Source organism: Takifugu rubripes, chromosome 19 (assembly GCF_901000725.2).
Source record: "Takifugu rubripes chromosome 19, fTakRub1.2, whole genome shotgun sequence".
Lineage (NCBI taxonomy): Eukaryota > Metazoa > Chordata > Actinopteri > Tetraodontiformes > Tetraodontidae > Takifugu > Takifugu rubripes.
Genome location: NC_042303.1, coordinates 9,657,297 through 9,677,373, shown reverse-complemented (window position 1 = coordinate 9,677,373; position 20,077 = coordinate 9,657,297). Strand labels below are relative to the sequence as shown.

Genomic DNA, 20,077 nt, shown 5'->3' with positions numbered 1-20,077 from the left:
GTCTCAGCGCGTCTTTGAAGTCACGGTCATTCATGCAAAAAGAACAACTAAAAAAGATCCCCGGTAACCTTCTACTGTGAAAGCCGAGGGGAGAAGAGGAGCACATGGGCGGAGCTGCAACCCTCCCAAACACAGACACACACACAGACACACACACACACACACACACACACACACAGACACATTTAAAACCATTTCATGCCTTTAATAAGATACCATAATAGGATGGAGCCTTTTCAGCCATGAATGCATCATTTTAAAAGCTCCGCTGACAGAAAATCAGGCTGTCAAAGCACAAGAGTGGATCTCCCGATCAGCTGCTGCACAGTCGCTCCTCCAGGAGCCCACGTTGCTCATCAACTGAACCTATTCCCTGCAAATATCTGTCCTCGCTGGCAGATTTCCAAGGGAGCGTTTCATTCAATAACCTTATTTCCCCCCACGTACGGTCTGTAATCTTTTAAACAATCGCCTCATTATTCAGAGCGGGTCAAAATATGCAGTTTCATCAGTGAGATTCTCTAAATGCTGCTCACATGTCGACATTAAAGCCAGCAGTGTTCACCTTGGAAACAAGAATGTAATAAAGAGATTTACAGTGCACACATGTAATCTCCTTATGTGTTGGGATTCTTTCAGGCGTGAACGTGTGAGTTTTGTTAACGCTGACAGGGAGGCAAAATGGCTGCATGTAGCAAATGGACACCTTCAGGGTAACATTCGCCTTAAAACTAGACATTTTTTTGAAGCTGTAGAACATTTCCCCCTTGTTTTAGGGGGGAAAATAATGATAGTATAATCGTCGTGTGTTCTATGGGTCAGCTAAAAGTCCCGTGTGGGAAAATGGGCTCAGTTACAGATACAGTCCGGGCCCGAATCGGACTATTCTTCTCTGGATATTGTGAAGCGTGTGGCAGCAGAATGAATGTCCTAAACAATAATGACCATATGCTCTGCACGTTGCTCTGCAGCGGCTTCACGCGCAGGTTCGGGGCCACGGAAACGTGTCCCATGATGATCCTGAAACTTCCTCAACAGTAATTCCCTCCTGCAGCAGTAAAAAGGCAGGCATTCACGGGCGTCACACAAAAGTGGATTTATTCTGGGCTCAAAGAATTTCCTCTAATCCAGGCGAGCGTTTAAATAGAAGTGGATGGGAGGGAGGTCAGAAGCGCGGGGAAGAGCCAGCTTGGCCGTCGGCACCGCTCACGCCCGGGGGCAGTGAAACACAAACAGCAAGATGATTTTCCTCATGGACCTCCAGATGATGCTTCTGGACATGATCTACTTCATCCTGCGCAGCTCCGTGCGCACCGTCCTGCGCCCGCGCACCAAGCCCATCGACGGGGAGCTGGTGCTGATCACCGGGGCGGGCGGCGGCCTGGGTCGCCTCTTCGCTCAGGAGTTCGCCAAGCACGGGGCAGAGGTGGTGCTGTGGGACGTCGACGGCGGCGCCAACGAGCAGACGGCCAAGCTGGTGCGCGAGATGGGGGTCAAGGTTCACACCTACACGGTGGACGTGACCAGCAGGGAGGAGGTGTATCGCTGCGCGGAGCTGGTGCGCCGGGACGCCGGCCGGGACGTGACCATGCTGGTGAACAACGCCGGGGTGGTGGCCGGGAAACGCATGCTGGACTGTCCCGACGAGCTGATGGAGAGGACCATGAAGGTCAACTGTCACGCCCTCTTCTGGGTAAGAATGTCCTTCCAGCTGTTCTCAGAACGGACAGATCACATGTGGAAGTCAGTAGGTGTATTCCTATAAAAGCAACGAGCATTGTTGCTGGAATTTAGTGGTAATTGGATTGTCTGCTCACACAATGGGGATGTTTTTGCCTCCCCTCATCAGCTGACAGAGTGCATAAAGGGTGACTAATGATATGCAAACGTGTGGCGTTGATAGCTTTATCCCCCCCCCCACACACACTCACACACACACACTATGGATTCCCTCTTAATCCTCTTTAAGATGAAGCTGCTTGTGCTACATAAGCTTCCTTCACATTGATGTATTTCCCAACAAGCAATGTGAAAGCAGCAGTCTGTTGCCTCATAATAACCTACAGCGTGTGTGTGTGTGTGTGTGTGTGTGTGTGTGTGTGTGTGTTCCAGACAGTGAAGGCGTTCCTCCCTCAGATGAAGGCCCAGAACCACGGACACATCGTGACCATCGCCAGTGTCCTCGGCCTCTTCAGCACCGCCTGCGTCGAGGTGCAGATCGTGACGCCCTCTTTTCTAGTTTCCACGTTACGACGCAGCGAAAATCGAAACGGACGCTTTTCTTTCAGGATTACTGTGCCAGCAAGTTCGCTGCAGTGGGCTTCCACGAGTCTCTGGCCCACGAGCTGCTGGCCGAGGAGGTGGAAGGTGTGAAGACCACTCTGGTGTGTCCGTATATCGTCAACACGGGCATGTTCGAAGGCTGCAAGATCCGGTACGTTAATCACTGGACGGCTCTAGAGGGACGGATCTGTTTGCCTTAGAGTCCAAAGACAAACTCAGTCTAAAGATAACCAGAGCAAATATGCATTATTCATTACTCCAATTACTTTGTGCTCATTCCTTCAAGGCCTTGTTCTGCTGCACGATTTGCATCACCTGCATACGGACACAAACGAACAAGCCGCCTTTAACGAAGCAGCACTTGGGGAACGAGTCGTGGACGGCTTAGCTTTGGTCGTTTCTGAAGCGTCTGGCCTTTTTGTGTTGTCGCCCTCCCACAGGGAGGAGGTGGAGATGCTGCTGCCTCCGCTGGAGCCGCAGTACTGCGTCGAGCAGGCCATGAACGCCATCCTGATCGACCAGCCTTTGGTCTGCATCCCCCGCCTCACCTACCTGCCTGTCATCTCCAGAGCGTACGTCCTGTGTCATTTAGGCCGCCAGAGACACGAAGGTGTGACGCAGGTTCACCTGCACTCACTCCGCTCTGCGTTCTCTTTCAGGTTGTTGCCATGGGAAGCTAATGTGGTCACATATCGGTTCATGGGGTCTGACAGGTGCATGTACCCCTTCATCGACGCCATGAGCAGTCAGGCATCCAGACAACGCCCTGTTCAAGCCGCCTAACTGTACGAGTGACAATCAGCCATCAAAGCCTTCAACTTGTTAGCATTGCAGGGTTCTTTTTCAGATAGTCAGGACGTTTTGCAGGTGTGGACAGCCGTCAGACCCAATCAGGACGCAGGAGAAGTGTGTGTGTGTGATGACGACTCAGCCAAGTGATCATCCACAACAAAAGGGCTTTTTCCATCGCCCCGTCAGGCCTCCACTCTCTTTAAACTGCTGTCACCGTAGGAAAAACACCAACAACATACTCAATAGGACAGTTTAGCGCGCTGTCAAACTCCACATTTTTGGGCTCCCTTTGCTGTCTCAGGCATGGAATCATGGACCAACTTCAGAATCAACCAGCATCTGACTAAAAGGGGAAGAATGTTCCGGAATATTGTGCTGTGTTGCGTTTGCATGGAATTAAAATAATACTGAAATCCAGGTGGTGATTTCTGAAGACGCACACGAACGCAGCGGCTCCACCATCGGCTGACGGTGTAAAACGTACCTGCTGTTGACTCCACATCTCTCCCTAAAAAAAACAACTCAAGACCAGAGCGGTGTTTGTTTTGTGCACATAAGCACATTTTTAATTACCATGGGGAGCAGTGAAGGGAGGGAGGTTGACACAAGGGTGGGGGGGTGGGGGGGGAAGAGTGGGGAACCGATGAGACGGAGGGGAAAGACCCCCCTCCCCGCTGCACACAGCAGACACAAGGTCACATTATATAACGCGCTACATTTAGTCACAGGTCCTTCCCAGCCCTACACGGTAATGTCCATAACGCTGGTCGCTGATGGAGAGCACTGGAGGAAAGTCAGAGGTTCTCCAGCTGCACCCTAGACAAGGACGAGGTCCACAAACTCTGATTCCAGAAACGTTCTCAACTGGGGTTGTAACAGAAAACTTAAAAACCAGCATTAATAAAAAAAAAAAAAAAGACATCACAGTTAAATGGCTTCATTAGATCACTTTTCACGTGAAGACCTGGTTGCCTAGGATGCAGCAACTTTTTCAATTTGTTTTTCTACAATGCCACAAAATAAATAACTGGAACAATGAAACAAGGCCGAGGAGATAAAGCGCTCTGCCCCCCCCCCATTGTTCTCGGCTAACTGTTAACATTCTGGAAGAAAGGATAGAAACATGATGGTTCAGACCCCCCCCCCCCTCCTCCCCCAGTGTCCAAATCTACCTGCTGTCTTCTAAAACTAAGAACACAGTGTCTGTGTTTACGCTAGTGCTTGGACAGACAACCACGCCTGTTGACCTACACCGTTCCATCCAGGGTCTGTGTCAGTGTGCTTGAGTTAGCCTGTTTGAGGTGCAGCTCGCCCTCCAGCTCCTGCTTGCCACACCTGTGGAAACCAAAAGCCACGGGCAGCGTCGCCGTCAGCACTCCCAGAATGTTCTCTGAAAGGACTGAAAATGAGAGGTCTGTCTTACCGAGGCACTGGTCCATTTCCTGTCCTTTCGTTTGACTGCAGGTCCAGTTCAGAAAGCAGCTTCAATACATTGAGGGCAGCCTGTGGAGAGAAGGCGGGACTTTACAGATACTCTGCAGAATACTAACCAAATATGGCTCTACTTTAGGAGTGCAGCTGATCCGCTCAGAGAGTTTAACTCCTCCACCTCAGCCCCTCACACCAATGGGGTCCCCCAAGGCTCTGTTATAGGCCCGATCTTATTTCTACTTCATATGCTGCTATTCAGATCCACTTCCCCTTTAAATCTAAAGCAATAACAATAAAAAGAAACCTTGGATTGCTTAAATGATATAAATGTCGGGATGGCTAGAAACTAAAATAAAAACAAGACAGAGATTATAGGTGGGTGTGAATCAATGGATCACATGACAGTTGCTCTTAGCCCTCTGAACTCAAAATTTTGGTCCCCTGTAATAAAAAGTATATTTCTCCAGTTTTAGCCTCATTCCACTGGCTTCAAGTTTCTTTTAGGACTGATTTTAAGATTTCTTTTTTGGATTTTAATGGGCTGCCCCCTCAGTACCCGACCGAGCTGCTCCACATTGCGCCCTTGGAGAAACATTCAGCTGGTGATGACTGAACTCAAATCAAGGCTGAAGGTGACATGGTCTTTGCCGTGGCTGCTCTCCAGCTCTGGAACAGTCTAATGTTGCACATTAAATCAGCTGATCCAGCAGCCAACAGCTCTTCTTTTATGTAAAACTGCCTTTTAGCCTGCACAAAATCTGCAACAGTTCAACTTAAGCTTCAATTTTAAATTCACCTTAAATAATGAGATTAGTATATTTAATAAAACTATGCTGTTGTGGTCTTGGCAAAGACATTTTATAAGAAAAATTATCTAAATTGAGCAAATTTTGTTCAACAAATGCAATGATAAATAGTGCATGAACTCAGTATTGTAGCGCTGGGTATTGACCACCAGGGGGCAGTAACTCACTTCATAAACACAATACAAGTCAGCCACTGGCATTGATTATTTATGAATCACAACTATTTGAAATTTAAAAATATGAAAATGCTTTTGTCAGGGTTTCCTTTATAAGCAAGTCTCTCACAAGGCTGTGGAAGTTCTGTATAATCCTGCATAATACTCATCGGCTACCATGTAGGCCACTACTTTCTTTAAGTAATACACACTGTTCAGCATCAATTTTGTCCTTCAGTCCGCTGCCATTTATTGGTTCCATGTGGTGCTTCCTTTGCTTGCATTTCTGTTTTCTTGTCAGTTCATGCTACTGTTAAATTAGACATTGTTGTCAACATCAGAAAGCAGCACAGGGATTCAATTTGAATTGAGATTAAAACACAAAAATCCATCCTCACCATATCATGACATGATTCTACATCTTTTCCGATCCCGTGGCTGATGAGAGGAGGCTGGGAGGAGCAGTTAATCAGCGACACAAACTCATTCTTATTGTTTTTGGGGAAATCCTTATATTCCACCTGCAAGTAAACGCATCATCTGTCAGGATTTGATGCTCAAACAAGCACCGGTACGCAGCGATGCTTCTCTAAGAGGAGGTCGCTGGTTACCTGCAGGCCCTGCACTGCCGCCAGATAGCCTAGCTGTTCAGAAGGTCGGGTGAGGGGTCCGTGGGGAAGGTGGTTGATGTTTTTATTCTTCAGTATGCTCTCTGCAGTCATGGACGTCCCTGCATAAAGCAGCTCATTGGCAATCATGGCGGTGACTGTGGCCTTGCCTGGGTTGGGGACGGCTCGGCTGTAGTCCTTGGGCTGGGACCCTTGGCAGGCCCCGACTGCTTGCGCCACCTCTGGGACCATGGGCAGGATACCTGCAGGCAGCTGCTGGTGGCTCAGGTAAGGCAGGCGGGCCTCCTCCTCCTTAGAACCTTTATGAAACGGGTACGAGGTTTACGGAACATTAATGTGTCCGCTGGCAAATGCGGGATAAAAAGATCCGGTGCCACTTACTCGCTGAGGTATCATCTACAGAACCGGGTTCAAAGAAGGTCACTTTGCGACCATCGCCAGGCTTTTTCACTGGAGTCTGAATAGAAGCAAAGGCACGCGTGTGAATGATTTATGAGAGACTCTCACGGTGAATAACAACAGGTAAGCACCTTTTCTTCGGTTTTGAGTGCCGGTTTAGGGGGCTGAGGCTGAGGCACTTTATAGCCCAGGAGCTCCAGCATTTTCTCGGCTGCGTTTCTCTTTGCCACCTTCTTGCTGGGACCCATTCCCTCGGCCGACTGGCCGTTCACAGTCACCTGAGGCAGAGCAGCGGAGCGTGGAAACCAGAGGACGTGATGCTAACAGCGTTTTCCCGCTGCCGCCAAATTACCTGCATGACAAACTCTCTGCGCCGCGGCAGACCCCGCTCCGTCACCATGCTGTACTCCGGCTCCTTCTCCTTCTTAGCCTGCTGGATCTGAGCCAGACGGCTGATGGGATTCATGCCCTGGCCATATTCTGGGCTGGTCTGCAGCTGTTGATGCGACAGGTTGATCATCAGTTAATAGAAAAAGCTCCGCTTGGCCCTGAGCGATCGTAGTCCAGAACTGACCTTAATGATGGATTTATTTTTCTTTTTGATCCGGGGCAGGGACTTTTCCACACTGGGAATGTGAGGCAGCTTCTTTAATTCTCCCAGCGCCGCTGCTGCTGCCAGCTTCTTGGCAATCTTTTTACTCTTTCCCTCGCCTTCCCCGGTGAACTCCCCAACCGTGACACGGACGACAAAACTCTTCATGTGGGGAGGTCCCTCTTCCTTCAAAACCTTGAAGTCAGGGATGCAGTGAGATGAAGAGAGGTTTACGGATGCTAGAAGAGTATTTATCAAAAGGACGGTCGCACTCACCTCAAAGTTGACCGGTAAGTTGCGTTTGAGGGCGATTTCAAACACTTGACTAATTTCTGATTTATTGAGATTCTCTTCTTCCGGCTCGCCGTTCATCTATAGAAAAGCAACAGATATATTCCTAAAAAAATAATCAACAAAATGGGAAAATGTTGTGAATAATGCGGCACAAAAGGGAACTTTTCTTACCACTGAAACCTGTTGCAATATTGGCTCTTTGTGTAATACTTTCAAGGCCTTGGCAGCAGCATCGTGTTTGGCTAACTGTCTTGTGCGTCCCTTTCCAATAAACTGTTGGCCGCCAACAGAAAGCTCCATATGGTACAGCATTGGTCCAACGGGGGGAAACGGGTAATAGTACCTGGGGGAAAAGGAAATGTGTTTTTTTTTCCTTCTTCCATAGCAAAGGGAAATGGAATAATGCCCTCTTACTGTTGCATAGAGCGCTGGTAAGGTCCCGGAGCCCGGATATTGTAGTGGAAATTTGGGGGTCTCATCCCCGGGTATGGGTCGATTGGTTTATACATTGGTTTTTTACCGAGCTTCATACATAGCGCGTTTAACTCCATGGTGTGTGTCATCCCATCTACTGGAGAAGTGAGACAAAGAAATGATTAAACGATACTCTGAGCGAGCGTCCAGTGTGTGTAAGCAGACTTTTACATGGGAGGAACCCACCTGGGATTCTGTTAGTGTTCCGAGGTGTCCTCATAGTGGGCTTAGGGAGCGTCGTCTCAATAAGGGCAGATGCGGCTGCAGAATGTTGGGCTTTCTTGATACTGGGCCCCTCTGCTTCCCAGTACTGGTCTCCCAGTGTGAGTCGAACAGAGAATATCTGACAGGTTGCAGAGGGACAAAAAAAAGAGGGAGTTGGGAATCTCAACGGCATCGACGACATTATGTGACTGAACTGATCGTGCAGGTACCTTAGAGTGAGCTGGTCCTTGCTCACAAAGCAGCTTATACTCAGGCTGGATCTTGTTGAAACGGGCTAACTCATTCACCAAACACATGGGGGTCTTCTCTTTAGGGTTTGCCATGTTAGGTACTGTCACATACAACAACACAGCCAAATTAGTAATTATTATTAATTATTTGTTTGTCCTCATGGTATGACCATGAGGACAAACAAATAAAACACCCCATCTTCTCACTCCTCAGATGTATGATAAAGGGCAGAGGTGAATCAGAGGAGATGACTGTACTGTATATCTAGTGAAAGCATCTCACGTATGACCATCAACCAAAGGTTGAAGGGTTTCTAGACAAAAACAATATTTTTTTCCAATGAAAACAATAGAAACGACATCACCTGTGGTGGTAGTGTAGGGAGTAGCTGAACCAGCAGGTAGAGCGGAGCTCCTGACCGGCTGGCTGGCACTCTCAGAGGGTAACGTGCCCGAGCCACAGTGGATGCTGTAGCCAGGCTGAGGCTGCCCCAGTGGGAGCGGGGCGGGGGCAGCAGCCATTGGGCTCGCCGGACAATGGTACTGAAGCTGAGACATCCCTGTTAGTCCTGCTTGGCCAAGTGTGGGTCGGGATCAATTTCGAACCTTTGTAGCAGAGCAGCAGTTGGAGCCGGTGGAAGGAAGCGTTTCCTGAGCAGGTCTGAATGTAAACTCTGCCTGGAAAAGGAGGCAGAATTTAATCTGAAACATGTCTGGGAGAGGCAGCAGTGTGCAAAGATAAAGGCTGCTCCTTTACTTATCATTACTTATTTAATCTGAGTATGTGCATGTGTGAAACACATACACATGTGCACACAATACATGCAGGCCCGGCTGCTAACGTCAGCTTTAAGACACTATTTTTCATCCGAGCACCATTGACAGCTCTACGAACATCAAATCTGCGTGTAAAAACAAAACTGTAGACACGAAACAAACGAAATGGTCAAACGTGGTAAGACGTATTAAGCGGCCTTAACGTAGTTTTGTGGAATTTCTACGTCCCCTTGCAGTGCTGCAAATACAGAAATGTCACTTGCATCCTCCATTCAGTTATTTTCTACTCGTCTGACAACCCATTTTACAAATGCCCTTCTGTCAAGAGAATATGAATGTGATCATTTTGGGTTGTTTTTTGGAACTGAAAAAAAAAACCACCTTGAAAAAAAAGAAAAGAACCCGCAGGACCACGTTAACATTAGCAGACTGGCTAGAGCAAGATTGAACATAAAGGGACTTCAGAAATAATAAAGTCAACCGGTTTAATTAGTGAAACGACACTGATTTCAGAAAGACAACTTAGGTGTTAATTAATCCAGACATAGGACATCGGTTCATTTGTCAATTACACGTCATATATCGATACTAATTCCTGGCGAGTTTAAGAAGAGCCGGTGGAATTGCTAGCTAGCTATCATCGTCTCCTGGTATGCCGCTATTAGATAATAAAACTCACCTCGTTCTTCCTTTTTTTCTGTCTTTAATTATTCCATTGCATATGTTGACTTACTTCCTTTTGCCTTTGTTAGCAAGCTAAAGAAGTCAAGATTTCTTTTTGAAACAATCAAAATCCAAGCGGTGAGGAGATGGACATTGGGATAACAGGGCAAACACTAAAGAGAATGGCCCTACCTTCAGCCACTCTTCAGGAAGTGACGTTCGGTGGCAAGAGGAAGTCATTCCACAATAAAACGTGGAAGCTCATTTTTGATGCCTACATTATGATGCTACAATTACGATTGAAAAAACAAAAGTAAAACAGGTCCAGGAAATACGAACACAAGGGGGTGTATAAATATATATATATATATGTGGGGCATTGAATTTTATTTTGGTCACATCAATAAGCCAAAAGTAGTCCCCCCACTAGTTTTACATTATTTATCTTGTCTGTAAAAAAATGAAAACACACACGCACACACAAGTAACTATCTCGCTTTTCATACTGGCTAATAAATATAAACGTGATAGCAGGTCACTATAAAATATTGCTTTTGTTGTCTGAAACCCCTCCTGAACTCCTCAGCATTGATTAAAGCAGTAGATGAGCTGATCAGTGGTTTTCATCCAAAAGGTTACAGGTTGTGTGCCTGACAGATATTCAGAGAGTCCCTCAGCATCAGATCACGCAGGCGCCAGAGTGCATCTGCCATGGACTTGTGAGCTCCTTTGCTTTTTAGCCAGTGAGATGGCAGCCTGCTCTCCTGCTCTCTGGTGAGGTAAGCGTCACGCCTTTGAGCTGTTAGAGGGGGAAAATGATTTTAAATGATCCTCCTTATATTTTTCTGTAATTATTGTTAAACGCCCTCTACCTTTAAGTGTTTCATCCCACTTGCTGACAGTGCTGGATTCTGCGTTGAGTCCCTCGATGTATTTCAGGTAGGCCTCCGAGTGCAGCACCCGCTGGGTCTTTGGTGGCGGGGCCACAAACATGGGAGTGGTGGGCTGCAGGTGAGATGGCTGGCCCTGCCCTGGATATGGTGGGGGAGCGTGTGATCCTGGGCTGAACATGCCTGGCTGAAAACAAAATGGGACATTTCGGGTTATTTAAAGAGGTTTGTCATACCTGTATGTACATAAAGATAATATTTCTAGGAATAGTTGCTCACCTGCTGTGTAAAGCTTCCCTGTGCGGGACTTCCTGTCATGCCATTCGCCCCAGCGCCCATCATACCTGTTAAATTATTCAGTAATTATTTTTGGTTATGCACGTGTTGTATAGCCTTTGCTATTCAGTTTGATACTACCTTAATAGGATGTAACATATCAGAGTGACTGATGGAGTAGTTAGTCTTAACTATCAGCTGAACATTAGTTGTGTAGACATGCATTATTTCTGTGAATACTACAGTGCATGTGGCAGTAGTGCCATGTGGGGACACTCTTCACTTTGTTTTTTGGAAACCCAAGAGTTTTTGACCGCTTGCTGAGTATTTCGGACTGTGCAGCCTGTGGACCAGGTAAACCCCTCCGGCAGGAGAGACACGACTGGATGTGACTGGGCAGGTGTGAGCAGAACTGCGGCCCTTACCCTGATGAAGCATGCCAGGGTACCCAGGCATAGCCTGCTGGAGATGATGAGGGGGCAGGTGAGGTGGCATGGGGGCCACGCTCAACAAGCCCTCATGGGGACCCTGCATGGGCATGTAAGGTGGGTAAGCTCCCATCATGCCTTGGGGAAGAGGATGAGGAGAGGACAACAACATATCCATGCATAAGTGACATGCAGATGAATGCCATGCACTAATTTCTACTGCGCACAATGACACCTTAAACACACACATTCATTCATGCTCTTGCACATTTTCTGTCTAATCAAATTCATCTTTGCTAAACAGTCGGTTTTTTTTACATGTCATTTTTTACCTGTTCTAACATTCTTTCACCCATAAATCTGCATAATGGATAATTATTAAACGTTTGCACTAAATGTAACAGCATCCTGATTGTATTCTAAAGCCATGTTTAGAAGTGAGTCTAATATCTACATATAAAATATGGCCGTCACCTGGTGCAATGTGCAAAAATGTGCAGACAAGACAAATGTTCCGATTACGTTAGCAAGAAAACTAAGTAAATTAGTCGAATGAATAATAAAAAAAAAAGAAGTTATGCATGGATACAGACATGCAATCAATGTCATGCGATCTCACATATGAAACTAAGGATAAAACAAACTACAAACATTAAGGAATGTGAAACTGCAGCGAGAAAACAAATAGTGGCAGGAGACAGTTTTCATCAGTCCGGCCTCTCGATTCCCTGCTGCCACACTGTGAAACACTCGTGCTGCCTGTGAGAGGGGTTACCTGGTGACATGGTCTGGTTTATCATTCCCATAGTGCTGGGCGAAGGCACCACACCCATCAGTGCCCCTACAGGGGTACCTGCTCTAGGGGACGCTTGCTTCTGGGTCGGTCGCTCTCTTTCTTGCTGTTCCACTATTTTAGCTGCGCGCTCTGGAAGCAGATAGTTTTTATTTTACCTGTAGTTGACGACAGGCAACAGTCGGTATCCATCAACTGCTCCCTCTCACCTTCATACTCTGTTTTCTTAGGAGCCTCAAGGTTCCTCCATTCTGTCCCCACCAGTCGACTCAGCTCCCCGAAGGAAAAGTCCGGGTGTCTGGCTTTGATGACCGCGCGCATTTCACTGCTGAACAAGATGTAGCCGCTCATGTTCATCTTCCTCTTGGCCCCCTCCTTCTTTGACAGGCCCTTCACCTTGGGAGTGGACTTGATGGAGGGAGAGACGCCCGTCGACATTGACATTGTTTAATCGGAAATTTTGAGGGATCTCACATTTATGGGAGCGAGAATTCCAGTATGTGCAGGTGAATGGGTACCTGTGAGGGCATGTAGTGCATCATGTCCATGTCACTAACAAGAGGCGTTTGCATTTGTGGCATAGACGGTGTCTCTGGAGCATCATCCTCATCGTCCATATCGTCCATATCATCATCTGCATCCTCCAAATCTGCGAGTTTAGCCTCAAGCTCGTCTATCTTCTTATCTAAAAAGGGCGAAGCTTCCTTCTGTGGTGCAATTGATTTCCTACAAAAGATCAGAACACGCCCACCCTCCACATTAAACCAAAGTTACAGTTTTATTTAAAGGGAAATCTGCTTCCACAAACCAACCGGAAGTAGAATGTTTCATCCTCCACCACTTTGGGAGAAAATGAGAAACGCTTCAGGCCCTTGAACTTTTTCATTTGCTTCTCGGTATCGATGTAGCGACTCTCGCACAGCAGGACGTCCTCTTCTGAGAACTCGGTGGGTCTGCAGGACACGTAGTCCTTAAAAGAAAACACCACACATTTGCCTGCAGAGCACGGAGGAGGAAGAAAATATGTCAGAGACGGAAGGCTGGACGTTTCAACTCAATAAAATCAAATCTTACTGTGATTTAAAACAAGTTATAGAAACAAGGCAGCACCTATAACACAGGTCATGGGTAAAGTCTCCTCAAGATGGCTCAGAAACACTTCTCTCTTGTAAAACATCTTTGTGGGTTCGTGATCAGTTTCCTCGGGATGAATGAAAATGGGGCCAAAGAAAAAAGCCATCTCGTTCTGCAGCCACAGCTTCTCAAGCCTTTAAATTAAAGAGGTGTTCATAAAATTACAATAGGAGTCACATCAGAATGAAAGCAAATGATCCTTCACTCACCTGGCGATGCGTGGCTTCGACAGACCGTGTGATTGGATGTAAACACAGTCGCCGACCTTAAACCACACACTGTTGTAGCGTAGCTGTTCATAGTACTGACAGCTGGGATCAGCTCCACTCATCTCCATGGGAACAATTTCCTTCTCCTAAAGGTAGTGGTGAAGAGACAGGAGTGTGTTCATAACCTGCATTAGCTGCTGTTGACAGAAGTTGTCGACAAGGGATATTTTAAAGGATGGAAGGCTGACCTTTTCCACAAACCCTCTGCAGTCTGTGTATGCCAGTGCATATTTATCAAGGTTCGGTTTGGCAAACATGGAAGCAACACGAACAACAGGTAGCGGAACCTCCCGTGCAACGCATTTCACCGTGCTCCCTGGTACAGCCCAGAGTTTGATCTTTTTGAACATCCTGGACCTGGTGGCGTAGCGCGATTCGCACACATATACGTCCCCCGTTGCAAATCCTTCGGGTTTCATCTTAAAATAGTCCTACAAAATGCCAACAAAATGTAACAATCGCTGCGCGTCTTGGATAAATGAGAAGATTGCTATATTTGTGGGGCCTTACCTTCACAAACATGACCACGCATTTCCCCAGAACCTTATTAAAAGGCACTTTGTTATAATAGTCACCCTTGAAGACTTCATTTTCCAGGAACTTGCGCGTTGCCAGATGGAATGTTTCAGTCGGTCTGTAGAACCAGCAGCCATAGAGCCATGTCTCCCCTACACACAAAAGACAAATTACAGTCTAGAAGCTAAACACAGGTTGAATGAAACACATTACTTTATCACGTTTTCAGGCGTGTCAGCCCCCCCCAAAACACTGATATTTACATGCGCATCCTAAAGGTGCCGAAGGTGATTGGTTAAATATCACAGCATTATAAACGTATTACCTGCTTTATCCTTCCACAGACGTTCAATGGAGACGATGTGTGGCTGCAGTTTTGACTCTGAGGGCTCCACGTAGACAAAGTCGCCCACGCGATAGGTGTTGTTTTCAAAGCTACAGTCTTGGACGTACACTCGCTCATTCTCGGACTCTTCCTTAGACGGCTCTTGTTGTCGAATCTCAGGTGGATTGGTTTCTTTGCGTTGAAAATAAAATAAAATCAATAATTAATTAGATATTTAAGCTTTTTACAAATATACTTTGAATTCACACCAACCTTTTGTGTCATCCTCCTCCGTCTTTTCCTGGTCTTCCTCGATCTCCTTTGGAATCTTTTCCCTCTTCTCCTGCTCCACATCACTGTGCAGGTGTTTTAATGTAAAGTTCAGTGCAGATGACATCAGGATCTCTCCATTCTTGCATAGTTCATCCCTGATCTTGATGAAAAACTGTTGCAGCTCCACTGAATCGTCAAATATTTCTGAATCAGTCCTGCAAACCCAAACAAGAACATTATGGAACTTTAAATATAGGAGTTGGGATCCTCTTTGTTCCTTTAAATAAAAGGAAAAGTTACTTTTTTCCTATAAAGGCATAAGTGATGACAATACTTTAGTTTAAAGGGTATAAATAATAGTTTTGAATTAACAAATGTTTTATGGCATAAAAGATTTTATCCTGAAAAACCTGAACTCATTTACCTGTTAAGTCGTCTTGCCTTCTCCAGCACTTCGAACATGTGCTCTTGAAAAATATCCAGCCTTCTGTAGCGCCCTCGGTCCACGTTACACCTGATGACGTCAAAATTGAGCAGCGGTTTCTCGGGGGCGCTTGGATCCGCAGCATCAATCTCAGCGAGGGAGTCACTATAACATCGGCCTTCTTCATCCTGGTGGCCCATCACTGACACAAACAGGTTCCTGATCAGCTCGCGCACCATGGCTCCCACAGCGGGGGGCCGGGAGTCCTCGCCACCCTCCTGCTGTTTGCGTGTCTCCAGCAGCACGCGGTGCAACACCAGAGCGTCCCGGTAGATCAGAGACTCAGGCTCATTGTAAATGCAGGCGTTGTTGAACATCAGAGCAAAATCCTCCACCAGGGCTTCGACGTCTTGGTAACGGCCAGCAGCCATGTGGCTCCGCACGCGCTCCATATCGATGGGTCTCTTGATGGTAGCGTAGTAGTCGGGCAACTCGGCACGGGACGGAAGACGGAGGAAAATTGTACTGAGGCGTCTCCCTCGACTGTCAGTGAAGTTTCGCACAGCGTCATACAGCTCATTTAACTTCTGCTGGAGAGGAGTGAGGTACTTGGACTTCTTTGGAGACACACCACTCTTTCCTAAGTTTAAAAAAAAACAAAAACATTTGATGACATCAAAGTTAATTTTCCTAAATACATTTGTTTTAGGTGTTTGTCATCCAACATGACAGTTAAAGACAACTGAATCGCCATTTAATTACTGAACAGTTGTGTTTCTCAGGGCCATCATTCAAACACTGGTACCGTATATTCGTGACCATAAGGTGCAGTCTCAGTTACGGGTGCCATTACTGAATTTAACACATACATAAGGCTCACCGGATTACAGGGCGCGGCCATGGTAGAAAATACTGGTACGCTAGCTTAAAACATGCATGATAGCATGTATTTAGCAATGTACTCACGTACATCATTTTCTGTATCCGAAATGAATCTGAAAAGCATTTACAGATTTCGTAACTTGGTGCACACATAAGGTGCACCACATTATAAGGCGCCCCGTCCATTCTGGAGGATATTTAAGACTTTTAAGTGCGCCTTATGGTCGTGTAAATACGGTAAATATTGTGGAATCTACAGTAGATTAGGGGAGTCATCAATTTGGGATTTATAAAATGTTAAATCATAACTACCTGATCTTTAACAAATTGTCTAAAACATGGATACAACCCAACATACTTAGTTTCACTTTGGGAGATCCAACGTCCTCTTCCTCAGGTGGGGGTCCCAGTTCCTTGCGTTTGTCCTTCAGTATCTTTTCCAGAATGTCAGCATCATTGTAGACCTGCATGAAAACAGAATTCCATACGGTTAGAAACAAAATGACAACCACTCCTGAACTGCTGAGCATTTTGTCATAAAATACATGTCCAACTTAATACACCATCTACCTGAGAGCCTTCTTCATTGTAATGGCGAGCGTTACGGAACATTAGCTTCATGTCCTCCATTAGAGCGTCTTCTGTGTTATAACGCTCACTGCGGATGCTCTGCTCAATTGTCTTCAGGTCCATTGGCTCAAGGATAACTTTGTAATAATCAGGATAGTCTTTCTTAGATGGTTTGACCATAAAGAGATCACAAAGACGTCGATTGGTGCCTGCCTCTCGAGCCTCGGTAACGGCAGCAAATAAGGCTTTCATTCTGTTCTTTTTCACGTTTTTCTTGTGGCTGATAAATAAGAATAGAAAATGAGCAAATCAGTGTTTTAAGCAGGAAAACGGGCATTTGGTGTTATGCACAGAAGAGGAAAGAGGTGATGCAGTTTAGGATGAAACTCGTACCTTTTCCTCTTGATGCTCCCTGCATCAGATGACAAAATACTGTCACCATCTTCTTCCTCTCCCCTGAGAAGTTCTCTTTTTTTAGACTAGACGGAGAGATCAACAAACACTTTCATGTAATTTTACATCTTGATTTAAAAAACATTTTTTTAAAAACTGTTAGTACACGTACCTGCATGATTTGCTGAAGCCTGAAAGCCCGTTTGTAAATGCTGGAGTTGGGCATGTTGTAACGCTTGGCATTTTCAAACATCAGCGAAAGATCAGCATCAATTTGCTCCAAACTTTCATACTCGTTGTTCTTCATCTTTGCCCTAAGGAAGAGGCTCCTCAGTTACATTTTATTTGTGGTTTCCACTGTTTAAAAGAGGCTAAAATTATTCAGCAATCATCTGTTGTTCTTTACCTGATCTGTTGCAGAGCGATGGGCTGCTTAATCTGCTGATAGTAGTCAGGATATTCCCTGCGGGATGGAAGTTGTTGGAAAGGCTCAGAGAAGAGCTGACCCTGGTTGTTCCTGGCACCCCTCACGGCCTCATACAGTTGGAAGATTGGGCTGCTGATTTCTATATTAGAACTCTCAGCTTCTGACTCTCCTTCATCATAGCAAACAGAGCCTGAAAGATTTAGGAGGTTTTCATTTACTCTGAAAAAAGGCAGGTTTTACAGTGCTGTTGCCTCAAATGCTCCTACTTACCAGAGAGAACAGGGTCATCCTCACTCTCAGAGCCATACTGAAGCGATACGCTGACACCAGAGAGCCGATCACTCTGCCCAGACCTGCGATTTCTGAACACAGAGGGGAAAAGAGTGGCCATCATTTTCTAAACGATCTGCCAATAAACATTTTGCTTGCCCTGTTCTACAGTTACATGTAGTAAAAGCTGAGATTGCATGTGAATACCTGATGCGAAGGCTCGACTTTGTAGGTTCTGCGTGTTCAAGTTCCGTCTTCCTCTGGATGAAGACTTTTTTTATGGTGTTGGCGTCCTATACAAGAAGAGACCCACTGTTGAGACTCGGGATATTGTATTTTCAAGAAAGTTAAGAGATGAATAAGTTACCTTAAAAACCTGAGATCCTGGTTCATTGTACGTTTTGGCGTTTTTGGCCATCAGGTCAATGTCCTTAGCCATAGCACTGATGCTTTTATAGTATCCAATCTAGGAATATGACACAAACAAGTTACAAACACTTAATTACTTATAATAAGACTTTAAATATACACATCTCAAAGTGATCACCTGTATTCTTTGAGCGATCGTTCTTAAATCTATTGGCTCCTTGATGATGGCATAGTAGTCGGGGTAATGCTGGAAAGACGGGCAGGTTATTGTACACGATGTATAAACATCTCAGAGGCTAGGACAGGAACTCCAGACAACAAAGACAAACTCACCACTTTGGAAGGCAACTTCTGGAACAGATCACTGACAAGACGCCCTGCGGGATCAGCGTGTGACACGACTGCCTCAAGCAGCTGCTCCAGCACCTCCTTCAAACTGCCTGTTGGAGTCTGGAAGATAAGAAATTTTGCAAGTACAATCAGATTATTAATTACTTGCTAAAAGGTCAAAGATTCTGTCTTTAACTGTATGCCTTGGGTGGAATAAAGAAAAATAGCTTGATGTTACAAATGGCATGTCGAAAGCACCAACTGGCAACAGAGTTTGAACTTACTGGAAAATAATTTGCAGTAAGCTCTTAAAGCCCGCTTACAAGCCCACCTTGATTATACTGCCATAAAATGTTATGTATTCATATACGCAGAGAAACTTGCCTCTTCTTCTGTTGACATTCCCGCGTTGTCCCCCATATCATCCCCATCTTCATCATCATCGTCGCCGTCCCCAGGCTGGACAAACTCAGCCCTTGTTTGCAAATACACCTGCCACAACCTGCACGCTGCTTGATACTCATCACTGTCACTCTGAGGTTAAGGAAAATGGAAAGAAAGACAAATTAGGAGCGGAAAAAAACTACACTGTCACTGTTTTAAGGACTCTGAAAACATTCGCAATGTTTTACTAACACTTTATCCACTACCTTGTAGAAAGATTTGGCATTTTTGAACATGAGCTGGAAGTCTGCAGTAAGCTGCTCCACATCAGAATAATCCTCAGACTTCAGCTTATACTGAATTTTCGTCATATCAATTGGCTGGGAGACCACATAATAATAATCGGGTTGATTTCTGAAAAGACAAAAACCAAAGATCAGATAACACTGTGCTTGAACGTTGTGACTTTATACGAGCTTTGTACCTTCTCTTTGGTACCCTTAAGAAAACATCACTGAGCTGCCTTCCTTGCTCATCCTTGTGATCCCTGACAGCGTTGAACAGTTCGTGACATACAGCAATCTGCGGGAACAAAAACTCCAAATGAGCGCGCTAAAATGTTGACACAGCGGCGTAAATACACATGCAAGAGACAGTACCGTATCCACAGGAGGAACATTGGAAAATCTTTTCCGTTTTCTGACACTTGCAGGAGTAGAGGAGGAGACATCATCGAGATCGCCCCCTCCACTCGCACTGCTGGAAGGCGAAGTGGTTCGTCTCCTCTTGGCACTCACTGACATCTCTGGTTGATTTCACCGGCTAGCCCGCTAGCTGCGAATCACAACGCCATAAGTCCTCAGTTTTTAGCTCAGTTGACACCAAATTGCATTCAATTACACTAAATCTCTGCGTCCAATCACGCAAGCGAAAAACAAATCAAAAAGTGGACCAAGAGCGAGCTCAATCCTGGTTAGCATTAGCAGCGCTTTAATGCACAAAACAAAGCAACCCGACGAGTCTTGCCAATTCCCCACCAACAGACTCATAAAATAATTATTAAATATTCCAACAAAAGAAATTACAAATAAAAAAAAGTGAAATAAGTTGCTTTCGTAAGAAAATCTTACCCAAAACTCAGCAAAGTTTGTCCTAATTCCCTGAGCAAAACCTTTTAACGGCTAGTTTGCTAGCTAGCTTTGTTTGAAAACTCCATTCCGGAAGTCGAGAGAGAAAAAGATCCACTTTGTTCGGAGCGCCCCCGAGAGTCAAGGAATGGAAACGCACCCATAATTCGGAGGAGGGGAAAAAATTCAGTACAAACAGTATTTTCCCACAAATGTCAGTGTATATCAGATAACTAGTGAAAGGACA

The 20,077-nt window shown here is 45.7% G+C and overlaps 3 protein-coding genes across 4 annotated transcripts; 1 reads left to right on the top strand and 2 right to left on the bottom strand.

Annotated features, from left to right (window-relative positions):
• Positions 1 to 871: 871 nt before the first annotated feature.
• On the top strand, positions 872 to 3,488 carry rdh20 (retinol dehydrogenase 20). The gene is made up of 5 exons (XM_003973358.3): positions 872 to 1,693; positions 2,113 to 2,211; positions 2,289 to 2,434; positions 2,724 to 2,855; positions 2,943 to 3,488. The coding sequence occupies exons 1-5, from the start codon at positions 1,241 to 1,243 to the stop codon at positions 3,064 to 3,066; spliced, it is 954 nt and encodes a 317-aa protein (XP_003973407.1). The 5' UTR covers positions 872 to 1,240; the 3' UTR covers positions 3,067 to 3,488.
• Positions 3,489 to 3,614: 126 nt separating this feature from the next.
• Positions 3,615 to 9,978, bottom strand: stau1 (staufen double-stranded RNA binding protein 1). Of its 2 annotated transcripts, none has more exons than XM_011613926.2 (15): positions 9,767 to 9,978; positions 8,676 to 8,988; positions 8,290 to 8,411; positions 8,042 to 8,198; positions 7,796 to 7,952; positions 7,553 to 7,724; positions 7,364 to 7,459; positions 7,070 to 7,282; positions 6,848 to 6,991; positions 6,627 to 6,773; positions 6,478 to 6,553; positions 6,079 to 6,395; positions 5,866 to 5,988; positions 4,499 to 4,578; positions 3,615 to 4,410 (listed from the first exon to the last, which is right to left on the bottom strand). In XM_011613926.2, exons 2-15 carry the CDS (start codon positions 8,866 to 8,868, stop codon positions 4,323 to 4,325), a joined length of 2,085 nt encoding a protein of 694 aa, XP_011612228.1. In that variant the 5' UTR covers positions 8,869 to 8,988; positions 9,767 to 9,978; the 3' UTR covers positions 3,615 to 4,322. The 2 variants fall into 2 exon arrangements, with proteins under 2 accessions (XP_011612228.1, XP_003973368.1); XM_003973319.3 differs by having other exon boundaries at positions 7,796 to 7,949.
• Positions 9,979 to 10,118: 140 nt separating this feature from the next.
• LOC101068543 (protein polybromo-1-like) lies at positions 10,119 to 19,964 on the bottom strand. Its single transcript, XM_011613925.2, has 30 exons — positions 19,834 to 19,964; positions 19,363 to 19,537; positions 19,188 to 19,285; positions 18,970 to 19,117; positions 18,704 to 18,853; positions 18,323 to 18,439; positions 18,168 to 18,236; positions 17,988 to 18,086; positions 17,828 to 17,913; positions 17,621 to 17,712; positions 17,330 to 17,540; positions 17,096 to 17,237; positions 16,924 to 17,009; positions 16,531 to 16,810; positions 16,319 to 16,424; positions 15,079 to 15,718; positions 14,655 to 14,869; positions 14,382 to 14,573; positions 14,051 to 14,208; positions 13,729 to 13,971; positions 13,481 to 13,626; positions 13,248 to 13,405; positions 12,950 to 13,133; positions 12,656 to 12,863; positions 12,347 to 12,545; positions 12,120 to 12,269; positions 11,342 to 11,482; positions 10,920 to 10,984; positions 10,623 to 10,827; positions 10,119 to 10,549 (listed from the first exon to the last, which is right to left on the bottom strand). Exons 2-30 carry the CDS (start codon positions 19,504 to 19,506, stop codon positions 10,386 to 10,388), a joined length of 4,896 nt encoding a protein of 1,631 aa, XP_011612227.1. The 5' UTR covers positions 19,507 to 19,537; positions 19,834 to 19,964; the 3' UTR covers positions 10,119 to 10,385.
• Between the last annotated feature and the right edge of the window lie 113 nt (positions 19,965 to 20,077).